We start from the raw sequence: 13241 nt of genomic DNA on the forward strand, positions 1-13241 counted from the left end.
AAGCCACTTATGAGTGAGCACATATGATAATTGCCTTTCTGGGTCTGGGTTACCTCACTCAATATGTTTTCTCGATCCATCCATTTACCTGAAAATGTCAAGATGTCATTTTTTCCCTGCTGTGTAGTACTTCATTGTATAAATGTACCACATTTTCCTTATCCATTCTTTGGTCGAGGGACATTTAGGTTGTTTCTAGGTTCTGGCTATGATAAACAGTGCTGCTATAAACATAGTTGAGCACATGTCCTCATGATACAATTGCGCATCCTTTGGGTATATACCCAAAAGTGGTATTACTGAGTCTTGAGGTAGGCTGTTTTCTAATTTTCTGAGAAATCACCATACTGATATCCAAAGGACTCTACCAGCTTGCACTCCCACAAGCAGTGAAGAAGTGTTCCCTTTACCCCACAACCTCTCCAGCATAAGTTGTCATCAGTGATTTAGATCTTGGCCATTCTTACAGGTGTAAGATGGACTCTCAGAGTTGTTTTGATTTGCATTTCTCTGATGACTAAGGATGTTGAACATTTCCTTAAGTGTCTTTCAGCCATTTTAGATTCCTCTGTTGAGATGTCTCTGTTTAGGTCTGTACCCATTTTTTATTTGATTTTTTGCTTTCTTGAGGACCAATTTCTTGGTCCTCTGTCTGATGTGGGGTTAGTGAGGATCTTTTCCCATTCTGTAGGCTGTCGTTTTGTCTTGTTGACCATGTCCTTTGCTTTACAGAAGCTTTTCAGTTTCAGGAGATTCCATTTATTAATTGTTTCTCTCAGTATCTGTGCTACTGGTGTTATATTTAGGAAATGGTCTCCTGTGCCAATGCTTTCAAGTATACTTTCCACTTTCTCTTCTATGAGGTTCTGTGTGGTTGGTTTTATGTTGAGGTCTTTGATCCATTTGGACTTGAGTTTTGTACATGGTGATAGATATGGATCTATTTTCATTCTACTACATGGCAATTCTTTTTCTAAGGCCTGGAAGAACCTGGCACTAAGTTTTTCTTTTGCAACCGCAAGTGTTATGGAAACATGGGGCAAAACCAGTTGTGAACTCTTTGCTAGTGAAGTAGTGAGAATTCCAGTTGTGATATGTGTTACCCAAAGCACAAAGATTTGTTCAAGCCTGAAACTAGTGTGTATTCTTGCAATTGCTGTATTATGTTAATAAGAAAATTTGGTGTAAGTTTGGCAATTGAAGAAAAAAAATCAAGTTAGTATAACTGTAAAAACATGGAAAATTGTTTGTTGCAAATATTTTTTCTTATTTGCATATTCACAGATACACATGTATTTATTTAGGAGCACATAATTTTGTGAGTGTTTGTACTGACCAGACCTCCCCAAACTCCAAATGCGCACTCCGTGGCTTTATGTTTTTGCAGTGCTGGGGACTCTACCATCACAGAGTTTGCAGCCTGGAGTCCATCTGAAATTTCCCAGAATGCACTGGTGTACTACAGTGGTCGACTCTTCTGGATCAATGGCTTTAGGATTATTACGGCACAGGAAATAGGTCAGAGAACCAGCGTGTCTGTTTTGGAGCCAGCGAAATTTAATCAGTTCACGATTATACAGGCATCCCTCAAGCCTCTGCCAGGTACAGCATTTTATCCATACCAATTCACTTTTATGCTTCACATATATGCATAGCACACAATATGTATACGAACACGTATATATGTATATACATATATAGGTATATGTATATGAAGCACATATACATATAAGCACATATATAGGTGTTATATACATATACACATGCATATATATACAAACACACACATATACACATACACACACACATATATATTGGTTTTTCAAGAGAGGGTTTCTTTGTGTAGCCCTGGCCAACCTGGAACTCACTCTGTCCTCGAACGTAGACATTTGCCTGCCTCTGTCTCCTGAGTGGTAGGGTTAAAGGCATGTGCCACCACCACCCATCTTCAACAGATAGTTTGATAGATACTCTTCCTGTTTTAACATACTTCTTAAGAAAAAAATATTAGTGGGTTTTTTTAATTTGTTTATAGCAAAATTATTCTTAACTCAAATGTAAAGCTTGCAAAATTTAAACATAATTTTGCAAGATGCTTTCAAAAGAAAGGAAAAAAATTGACATTTGTTTGGAGACAAGGTCTCATGTAGCCAAGATTGATCTAGGGAGCGTTTTTTTGTAGTCCAGACTGCCCTTAAACTTCAGTGCCTCTGCCTCCACCTTGTGGTTGGACTGCGAGCGTGCACCGCTACAGCCGGTTTTAATTCCAAGTCCCCTAGGCATTTCCGCTGGCTTTCTCGCTGTTTCTTTCTTCCTTTTTCATTCCACAGGAAACTTTTCCTCTACTCCCAAGGTTATCCCAGATTCTGTTCAGGAGTCTTCTTTTCGGATTGAAGGACACACTTCAAATTTCCAAGTCCTGTGGAATGAGCCGCCTGCCGTGGACTGGGGCATAGTTTTCTACAGCGTGGAACTTAGCGCTCATTCTAAGGTACTTAGAGTGGCTGCTTCAATACCATTTCCTGAAGGCGCTTCCTCATTGTGCCAGCAGTGTGTGTATATGCGATTTGTACTTGAGAACATTTATACAGCCGTCTGTTTCCTGCTAATTGTGATGCCGGCTACAGTTTAACTGGTTTATCTCAAATTCATAGCAAAAATAATTGTCAACATGTACATTTCCAAGATTTCAAGTCTTGATTTTAGAAGTAAGCCAAAATTTAGAAATGTTAGTTAGTTATGAGTAAAATGTCAATAACCTTTCGTCTAAAAATGTGTTGTGCTTTTATTGTAGTTCCTGGCTATTGAGCAGCAGTCCTTACCTGTGTTTACTGTGGAAGGACTGGAGCCTTATGCCTCATTTAACTTTTCTGTCACTCCGTATACTTACTGGGGAAAGGGCCAAAAAATATCTCTATCTCTTCGTGCACCTGAATCAGGTAAAAGAAAATTTCTTTTTAAACAATAAGAATATGCTGATTACTTTACTTGATCTGAAATGGATAGTCAATAATAGTTAAAATAAGTTTTTGAGTTTAATACAGTTGTATAGGTTCAATAACCTTTCAATGACTTCTTGGAATTTAGAATAGTATCATCAAAAGAAGCCTGTAAATATATTCCAAAAGATGAATACTTGAAAGGTTAAGAACTATTTTGGCTCCACTGTAGTGATATTTAAGAGGCAAAAACACGTTTCAAGAAGACTGTGAAACCCTCATCAGGTGACTGGCCTCTGCAGAGAGGCAGGGATTAGTGGTGTTGGTAACCAGTGTTCTGAGCATAAGTAACTGGTGTCTAGATGGTTTGCTTCTTGGGGATATATTTGAAAAAGAGCTTCAGACGGATCCTTGCAGGTGTACAAGGCATGCTAACAGGCACCACACTTTTATTAAACATTCACTCCCCACCTATGCTGGATCTCCACTCAGACAGGAGTTACAGTCTTAGCTGCAGAAGTGAGACATAATCCAAAGTTCTCACTGGAGTTCCAGAAATCTCCTTGGGTCATTTTTGCAAATATTGGTAAGTGAGAGCATCATATTAATTTCACTTCTATAAACGTCCAATAGAACAGATGGTTCAGTAAACACAGAGATCCACTCAGCAGTGCACTTTTAACAGTAGGATTTATTCAATAATATTCATACACAAGGCTCAAGGCAGGAACAGAGTGGAACATGGGCACCTTCTACCTCAGGTAGTATTTGGATCCGGGTGTGCTCTAAGGTTGTCATGGACTTCCAGCTTTGGTGGTGCAATTCTGTGGAAATTAGTTTGAACTGTATCCCTCGGGGATCTCCTAGGGGCCTGTGGTAAACATCTGATAGACACTGGGAGTAGTATGGAAGAATAATGAGATCTGGCCTGTAGTAATATGAACGGCGGGCTCTGTTCCTGGCACCTGGCCGCCCGCACGGCTAGTTTTATACCTGAAATAATTACACGGAAACTGTATTCTTTTAAACACTGCTTGGCCTGTTAGTTCCAGCCTCTTATTGGCTAGCTCTTACATATTGATCTAACCCATTTCTAATATTCTGTGTAGCACCACGAGCTGGCTTACCAGGAAAGATCTTAACCTGCGTCTGTCTGGAGTCGGAGAATCATGGCAACTGCCCTGACTCGACTTCTTTCTCCCAGCATTCTGTTCTGTTTACTCCGCCTACCTAATTTTCTGTCCTATTAAAGGGCTAAGGCAGTTTCTTTATTTAACCAATGAAATTAACTCCTCCATCACTGGCCCATACTTCAGAATATTTGCAACATGGTAAACAATTATCCAGGCTCACCAATTTTTATTAAGCACTTCAATACTAGATTTGGGGAAGGTCTTAAATAACAAATAAAGATAGTTTTTTCCTTTTTTTACGGAGTCCCTAAAACAGGATGGAAATGATCATATCTGCTTCTAGCATAATAGAAACGAGGCCATGATAACGGAATTGAGTAGCGTGACCTATCGCAGTCATATAAAATCTTCAGCTTTGTCAAGAGACAGCAAATATTCCTAGAAGAGGGAGATGTACGTGAATTGCTGTGCTACAGAAGGCCTTTCAGTGCAAAGACTTTGGCTGGAATTTGAGAGATGGAGTAAGAAGAGATAGATAAGCCGGGTGGTGGCGCACGCCTTTAATCCCAGCACTTTCAAGGCAGAGGCAGGTGGATCTCTGTGAGGTCGAGGCCAGCCTGATCTACAAAGTGAGTTCTAAGACAGCCAGGCCTGTTATACGGAGAAACCCTATCTCAAAAAACAAACAAACAAACAAACAACAAAAAACCAAGTAAGAAGAGATAGAAAAGTCTTAGTCATTGTTAGTTCATTGTTATCCTAGCAGTGAGCATGGTGGCAACCAGGCAGGCATTGCCCTGGGAAAGAAACACACTGGGCCTGGCATGGGTTTTTGAAGTCCCAAAGTTCATCCCCAGTGACACACTTCCTCCAACGAGGCCACACCTCCTAATAAGCATTCAAACATACGAACCTATGGGGGCTATTCTTATTCAAATCACCACAAGGTTTTATACCATAAAGAAGTACAGTGTACTAAAGACTGGGGATGGAGTAGAGGTGTAAGTGAGGAACATTAGGAAGCAATGGGACTGGACATGGGGAAGGTGTGAGACCTGAGACCTTGCAGAGGACTTTCAAGACGGAAGAGAAATTTGAGGAATAGAATGACCTGGCATTTCATGGCTTGGTTCAACTCTGGCAAAGCTGGAGATGCCCAAGCCATAGTCTTGGGATACCTGTTAGCCATTTCTACCAGTTTCTGCCTCCTTGAGGATTAGTGTTAAGAGAGCCAACGTCCCTACATGCTGTATTTTACCTCCTGAACAGAGTGAAGGGCAGTCAGAGTCATTGCCTTGCCTCTTAGTAACTGACATTGGCTAAACCACACTGTTAGGATGAGAGTGAATGTTGTGTTTTCTTAGGGATAACTGGTCCACCTTTCATCTATCTGAAACACAGAGATGAGAAAGATGAGCTTACATAGTAGTAAGAGGATGTGGGTAGGTTGAAAGAAAATTATGGAGACTTGCTGAAATATCAAGATGAGCTTCTGAAGAAACCTGTGGATTCTTTTATTTATTTATTTATTTATTTATTTATTTATTTATTTATTTATTTATGTATTATGTATACAATATTCTGTCTGTATGCCGGCAGGCCAGCAGAGGGCACCAGACCCCATTACAGATGGTTGTGAGCCACCATGTGGTTGCTGGGAATTGAACTCAGGACCTTTGGAAGAGCAGGCAGTGCTCTTAACCTCTGAGCCATCTCTCCAGCCCCCTGTGGATTCTTCTAAACAGCCTTAAGAATGAGAGTAATGCACCTTGATTATCTAGAATGAGAAATGCTTCTTTTTGCCAATACGTCCATACCATGATCATGGGTGATAAAAGTCAGCCTTATATTATATCCAACACTGTCTGTGCATCTACTTTTCAGTTCCATCAGCACCAGAAAACCCCAGAATATTTATTTTGCCAAGTGGAAGATATGGCAACAAGAATGAAGTCATGGTAGAGTTTAGGTGGAATAAACCCAAGCATGAAAATGGAGTGCTAACCAAATTTGAAATCTTCTATCATATATCTAAACAAAGTGATGCCAATAAAACAACCGAAGACTGGATTTCTGTCAGTGTGAAGCCCTCGGTGTTGTCTTTTCAGCTGGAAGTCATGAATCTTGGGTATATTGTTGCCTTCCAGGTACGAGAGAGAAACAGGGATACATATTTTTGTTTTTAGAGTTTATTATTTTAAATTATGTTCTTGCATGTCTGCATGTGAATATGTGCATGTGTGTGTAGGTGCCCATGGAGGCCAGAAGTGTTGGATCCCCGCCGCAGGAGTTATAGGCCCTTGTGAACACTCCCTGTGGGTACTGGGAACTGAATTTGGATTCCTTGAAAGAACAGCAAGTGCTCCTGACTGCTGAGCTGGTTCTGCAGCTCCTGGGGAATGAATCTTGATATTTTGGTTGTGAGCCCAGAATTTAATGACTGAGCCATCTTCCCAGCGTGAATGTGAATTTTCATAGTATAATGGATGGTTAATTAAAAGACTGAGTTAATATATGTCTACTTTGTTAGTAATTCTGTTCCACTGTGCTCAGAGGAATCAAGCAGTCGGCAGACGCAGACAGGAGAGACGGCACAGCTTGGGTAAAGGATGACTTGACAATTGTCTTACACTCAGAGTGCTGTTCACATTTAGGATAAAGCCTGTATTCATGTGCTCAGAAACTACCTACCATGATCAGTTAATGCTGCACTCATTTTCACAGTTGATCTGTCAACTCACCCCCAAGGCTGCATGACCAGGCAGTGGTACGCCGCATGCAGCCTCTGTGCTCCTTTGCAGCTTGTGGCAGCGTCTCTGTGAATGACCCGAGTGCCCAGACTAGGAATGGCATGCATAAATAGAAGTGAGGACTGACAGAGCTGATATCTCAGAGCAGTAATCTAATAGTAGCAGCAGTAGTAGTAATAACAGAGCAGAAAGAGACGAGGAGGCAGGACAGTATTCTAATACCATGGCTTGAGAGCTTGTTTGGAGGTTCATCAGGGGAGTGCAGCTACTCATATACCCTTGATTAAAGACTCTTCTTCCTCTATTCGGGAGGTTGTCTTCTTTATCTGAGCGTGCACAACTAAAACACACCCACAAAATAAAATAAATAAATAATTAAAAATGCTGGACAGTGGTAGCACATGTCTTTAATCCCAGAACTTGGAAGGCAGAAGCATGTGAATTTCTGAGTTTGAGCCCAGTCTGGTCTACAGATTGAGTAGACAACCAGGGCTAAAAAGAGAAATATTGTCTCAGAAAAATACCAACAAGAATGAAACACAACAACAACAAACCCAAACCCCAAATCAAAAAAAAATTTAAAATAAACAACCTACTCTCTGGTGCTTTCTTTTTTTTTTTTTTTTTGGTTTTTCGAGACAGGGTTTCTCTGTGGTTTTGGAGCCTGTCCTGGAACTAGCTCTTGTAGACCAGGCTGGTCTTGAACTCACAGAGATCCGCCTGCCTCTGCCTCCCAAGTGCTCTCTGGTGCTTTCTTGATAGAGTACTTTGGATCTTGTACTTTGAGTCCATTATCTTATGTGCCAATTTTCTTTGTAGGTGATTTTACGAATACAAGGTTTGGAAATAAAAATGATTTATTACAAATGAAATACATTAAATTTAAAATAGAAGCTTTCCTGTTAGGATGTAGCATGACACAGTGAAAGGGAAGATAGACACGTCTCAGGAGGATACACATGTCATCGCTCTGCTGCAGTCCCCACCTGTGTGCCCTGTGAGCTTCCACATACATAATCCCGATCCAGTTTCCCCTCCTAAGTAGCTGCGAGGACCCAAAGAGAATGTATGTGAAATGCATACTTACTTTTAAATATAAGGAGACTTGATCATTTTCTCCTTCTAAACCTCCTGTTAGAAAGTCGAGTATATGTAACTTACCATAATTTGTATAGTTTTATATCTGTTAACTATTTTATATAACCCGATCTTGGAAATAGTTGATGATTTTTTATTCATTTAAAAATATTTAATTGAGCCGGGCGTTGGTGGCGCACGCCTTTAATCCCAGCACTCGGGAGGCAGAGGCAGGCGGATCTCTGTGAGTTCGAGACCAGCCTGGTCTACAAGAGCTAGTTCCAGGACAGGCTCCAAAACCACAGAGAAACCCTGTCTCGAAAAATCAAAAAAAAATATTTAATTGATGAGTAAAGATTGTTTGTGTTTCAGGTATAATAATTAGTGATTAGTTGTACACATATTGGGTAATTATTGACACATTCAAATTAATCCGCATATCCATAGTATCTGGGTTACTCAAGAAGTCCCCAGACCTTTCCCAAGCAATGGAGACATTTATTATTCTTCATCCTTTTTTTTTTTTTTGATAGGAAACCAACTGTGAGTACAGGTCAATAATTTTCCCTTTAGTTATTTATTACAATATGCTTAGATGTAAGCAACGCTTTTAAACTATTTATAATGCATATTAGATGTATACAATGAATATTACATAATTATCAGTCTCTGAGTCTACTGCTGCTGAGAACACCTATACATTTAAATAAATTTCTTTTTTTCTTTATTCTTTAGGTTCGTGTCTTCACATCCAAAGGGCCAGGACCATTTTCTGATACAGTGATGTCTAAAACATCAGGTATTTCTTACCTAAAAATCTGTAAATAATGATTGGAAAGTATATATTTTTGTTGGTATGTTTAGGAAAAGGAAAAACAGCTCTGGATTAAAAGTTAAGATTAGAAAATATATATATATACACACACATATATACACATATACATACATACATATTCATGTCAAAGTAGTTTGAAGAAACTCAGATTCAGAGGGCCTGAGAGTCTCCATTGAGCCTGATGTGTTAAGACGAATCTGAAGTGACCCATGGATTTCAGCATGGCTGATTTCTCATGACCTGAAGCTTGTTTCTCATGGGCACTGTCTACTTATTTTTCATTTGCAGAAATCAAACCATTTCCATATCTTATATCTCTTCTTGGCAATAAGATCGTGTTTCTAGATATAGATCAAAATCAAGTTGCATGGACATTTTCCACGGAGGGAGACATCAGCACTGTGGGGTACACAGCAGATGATGAAATGGGGTATTTTGCACAAGGAGACTCACTCTTCCTTCTGAATTTGCACAATCATTCCAGCTCCAAGGTATTTCCCTTTGAGATTCTTTCGATGTGAAGGATTTGATTAAGATGATTGGCCAGTGGGTGAGCCTTTAAGATGAGAATGATTGAAATAGTAGTAAATGTGTGGTCGCTTAGTCACTCATAAATACAGAATGGGTTCATGCACGTGTTTTCCTTTCCTTTCCTTTCCTTTCCTTTCCTTTCCTTTCCTTTCCTTTCCTTTCCTTTCCTTTCCTTTCCTTTCCTTTCCTTTCCTTTCCTTTCCCTTCTTTCCCTCCCTCCCTCCCTTCCTCCCTCCTTCCCTTCTTCCCTCCCTTCTTCCCTCCCTCTCTCTCTCTCTCTCTCTCTCTCTCTCTCTCTCTCTCTCTCTCTCTCTCTCTCTCTCTCTCTTTCTTCCTTGAGATAGAGTCTTGCATAGCACAGACTGGGCCTCAAATTAACTGTGTGACCTAGGCTAACACTGACCTCCTGGTTCCCTTCCTTCCACCTGGGCAGTACTGGCCTTGCAGATGTGCACTATGACTTCCAACTTCAAATTATGCTTTAGAATGCTCTATTTTTCAGCAGTGGAAGTCACAGAAACCCAGGAGTTAGGTGACAGTCAATGAAATGAGAAAGGAGATGCTGAGCTGGGGAGGGATTTTCAGAGACTAGCTCCCCATGTAGTGATATGAGAAGAAAATGAAGGGAGATCCGCACATGAGCAGAATGACTCCTGGGGTTAATAGTGGACATCCTTAACAATGTGACGCTCAAGAGAAAAAGGGGTTTAGGGTGGGGTGATTGGTTCTTATTTTTGGAGTAACTCACATGGAAACATTCAAAAGGTAGTTTGACATTCGAGACCCTAACTGAATGAATCATCGTATCTGAAGACAAGGAGTTTTAGCCCTGCTCTGCAGATCAGAGCTGAAGCCAAGCGGCTGAAATAAGCTAGATGAATTCACAGTGAGAGAAGACGGCTTGAGTTAGGGTTGTTGCAGAGCCGGAGGAGCGAGGCTGGAGGTTCCAGAGCAGTTCAATGCGTAATGATATGAACGGCCACAGGAATCTTCAAACGGAAAGGATCAGCGCTCTTCTTAGCTGTGCTCTCTACTCTCTACCCCGTGTTAAGCTTTTCCAGGATGCTCTGGTTTCTGATGTTGCAGTTATTGCAGTGGACTGGATTGCAAGGCACCTCTTCTTTGCACTGAAAGCATCTCAAGATGGAACACGGATATTCAGTGTTGATCTTGAATACAAGGTGAAATCTCCTAGGGAGTTGAAGATTTGCAAAAGGCACTCAGCAATAATTTCTTTCTCCGCATATCCCCTTTTAAGGTATGAATATCTTTATTGTGATGAAATAGATATATATTGATGTGATATCTTTGTTTACTATTAGAAGCTAATAAAGGGGAAATAAGATGCTTTAAGGCTCATGGTTAACGTTTATTTTAGTTTTGTAAGAGGGTGTTATGTAACTTATACTGACATCGAGCTGGTTATGTAGCTGCTGATGACCTGGATCCCCTCCTATTGTTCCTATTTCAGCTCCCAGGCTCTGGGATTGCATGGTTGGGAGATATATTAAATTACAATAAATAATTCCGAGCCAAGTTTGGTAATCCATATGTGTCATCTCCATTACTCAGAAGTCAGAGGCAGGAACATTGTGGGTTCAAGGCCAACCACAGTGATTTAGAAACACCCCCCCGCCCAACTCAAAATCTAGAAAATGAGAGTAAGAAACAAGGCTCAGAGATAGAATTCTCATGAAGGCTCCAGAAACTTCTATCCCACAACCAACAATTAAGATTATAATTGTAATGCATGTTGAAAATTTGACTAGCCTGCCGATGGGCTAATTGCCAGAAGGACGGCCATAGCAAATTTTTATATCGGTGAATTTTATAACAGCTGCAGGTGACAAAAACAAGAAGTAGATGGAGACAAAGGCAGGATGGACAGCACAGATGGCCAGCAGCTGTGGCCGAGCTAAAGCTCTTCTAGGTTCATCCATCTTCATAAAATTCCTATCTTTATACTGTAGTCTTAGGACTTCCACTCAGCAACGGAGTATCAATTTCCCAGCTTGGAGAGGGTATTTTTATTTGTGCCATAAGCATGGAAATAGACCGTTTTGAAAACTAGGTTACTTATTGCCCTTCAGAAACAGGGATAGGAAGAGAGTGGAGAAGGACATACTGAAAAATATGAAAATATATTTAGAATTTATAGCCTTTGATGGCCACTGAAGGTGCTCAGACTATGAGTTCAAGGCCATTAGCTCCCAGGGCTTTGGCTGTAATATGCTATTAAAAAAAATTGAGCAACACTGAGTTGAACTTCTTGTGACCTCTTCCATCTCAGAAAGAAGTTATTTGATATTTGGACATGTTTACTGCCAAGGTTTCATCTGTCCTCTCATCATTAGACATGAAATCTTCATTGCAAACTCATATTTGAAGTGACATATTTTCCTCATTAAATTGAAAGGATTTCTCCCCCTACCCCTTCCTTACAGTCGCTTGTATTGGACAGAAGTTTCAGATCTGGGCCATCGGATGTTCTACTGCAGTATTAGCAATCAAACCTTGCACCACGTTCTACAACCCAAGGCCTCAAACCCGAGTGGAAGGAGCCAATGTTCTTGTAATGTGATTGAATCCGAGTTAGGTGGAGCAATGACTGTTGATACCTCTGACCCAAACAGACCACGGATATACTTTACCAAAGGGCAAGAGATCTGGGCCATGGATCTGGAAGGATGCCAATGTTGGAAAATCACCATGGTGTCTGCCATCCTTGGTAATGTGCTGATCCGTGCATATATCTTTTCTTCCTCTTTTTTATAGGTTTCATGTAACCCAGGGTGGCCACAAATTCACTCAATAGTCAAGGATACCCTTGAACTTCTGATCTTCTTTCTTCTACCTCCTAAGTGCTTGGGTTACAGATGTGTGTCACTAGGTTTAATTTTATGAAGTGCTGGCTATCAAACCCAGTGGTGTGTGCTAGGCAGTCTCAAATGAGCTATATCCCAGCATGTGTATCTTCATTTATAACAGCAGTCCTTCCCATCCATTAGAAAGAACTTTCAGGGGAAGGGGAGATGGTTCAGTTAAGTAAAGAGCTTGCTGTACAAAAATGAGGACCCAAGTTTGAATCAGTAGTATCCACATAAAAGGCAGATGTTGATGCACATCTGTAATCCAAGTAGTAGGGAGGTGGAGACAGGATGATCCCAGCCAGTCTAGCAGAACTGATAAATTCTGGGTTTATAAAATTGATCCCACAACTGCCAATTAAAATTATAATCTTAGATTGGCATGGTGGCACATGTTTTAACCCCAGTACTTAGGAGGCAGAGACAGGTAGATTTCTGTGAGTTCAAGGCCAGCTTGGTCTATATTGTAACTTTTAGAACAGCCAGGGCTACATAGAAAGACCCCATCTAAAAACACCAACAACACCAAACCAAACCAGTAGAAAAGAAAAAACAAACTATATTTTTAATCCTCACTGAAAATTCGATTAACCTAAAGATCAGGTAGTTGCATAGTGAATTGAGTTTGAACCTCTATATATACACATAAGTGCATACTCATGTATGCACATACATGAACATGTACACATAAGACCTTTACACATATACCATAGACCTATACCATAAGACCTATACACAAATAAATAAAAGAATTATTGCAGGTTTGGATACATTGACCAATCAATGAAACACTTTCCTTGACATTGTGAGAACCTGTGTTTGGGCCTCTAGTGTATGGGGACACACATCTGTAATCCCACAATGGCGTGATGGGAGGCAGATGCAGGTGAGTCACTGGAAGTCCACTCATCAGCTACTATAACCTATTTGGTCAGGTTACAGACAAAATTCACTCTAATCACAAAGTTGGAAGACACCCAAAGAATGATGGCACTTGAAACGAGTATCATATATTTGCAGTGCTTACCACATCAAAAGCTCACAGTTTGCTCTGCACACATAGCTAAGCCAGATGTCTTTCACCTGTTGACTTTATAGAACTGATTTTT

The 13241-nt window shown here is 40.4% G+C and overlaps 1 protein-coding gene across 1 annotated transcript in view; it reads left to right on the forward strand.

Annotated features, from left to right (window-relative positions):
- The window catches only part of Ros1 (ROS proto-oncogene 1, receptor tyrosine kinase), a 133976-nt gene that overhangs the window by 60614 nt on the left and 60121 nt on the right, over positions 1-13241 (forward strand). Inside the window, exons 19-26 of the mRNA XM_057761983.1 lie at positions 1388-1602; positions 2331-2491; positions 2795-2939; positions 5957-6219; positions 8635-8698; positions 9023-9225; positions 10318-10523; positions 11710-11993. Coding sequence (XP_057617966.1) covers positions 1388-1602; positions 2331-2491; positions 2795-2939; positions 5957-6219; positions 8635-8698; positions 9023-9225; positions 10318-10523; positions 11710-11993 — 1541 coding nt within the window. The remainder of the gene's footprint in view (positions 1-1387; positions 1603-2330; positions 2492-2794; positions 2940-5956; positions 6220-8634; positions 8699-9022; positions 9226-10317; positions 10524-11709; positions 11994-13241) is intronic.

Source organism: Chionomys nivalis, chromosome 2, assembly GCF_950005125.1.
Source record: "Chionomys nivalis chromosome 2, mChiNiv1.1, whole genome shotgun sequence".
In the NCBI taxonomy this organism is placed as follows: Eukaryota; Metazoa; Chordata; class Mammalia; order Rodentia; family Cricetidae; genus Chionomys; species Chionomys nivalis.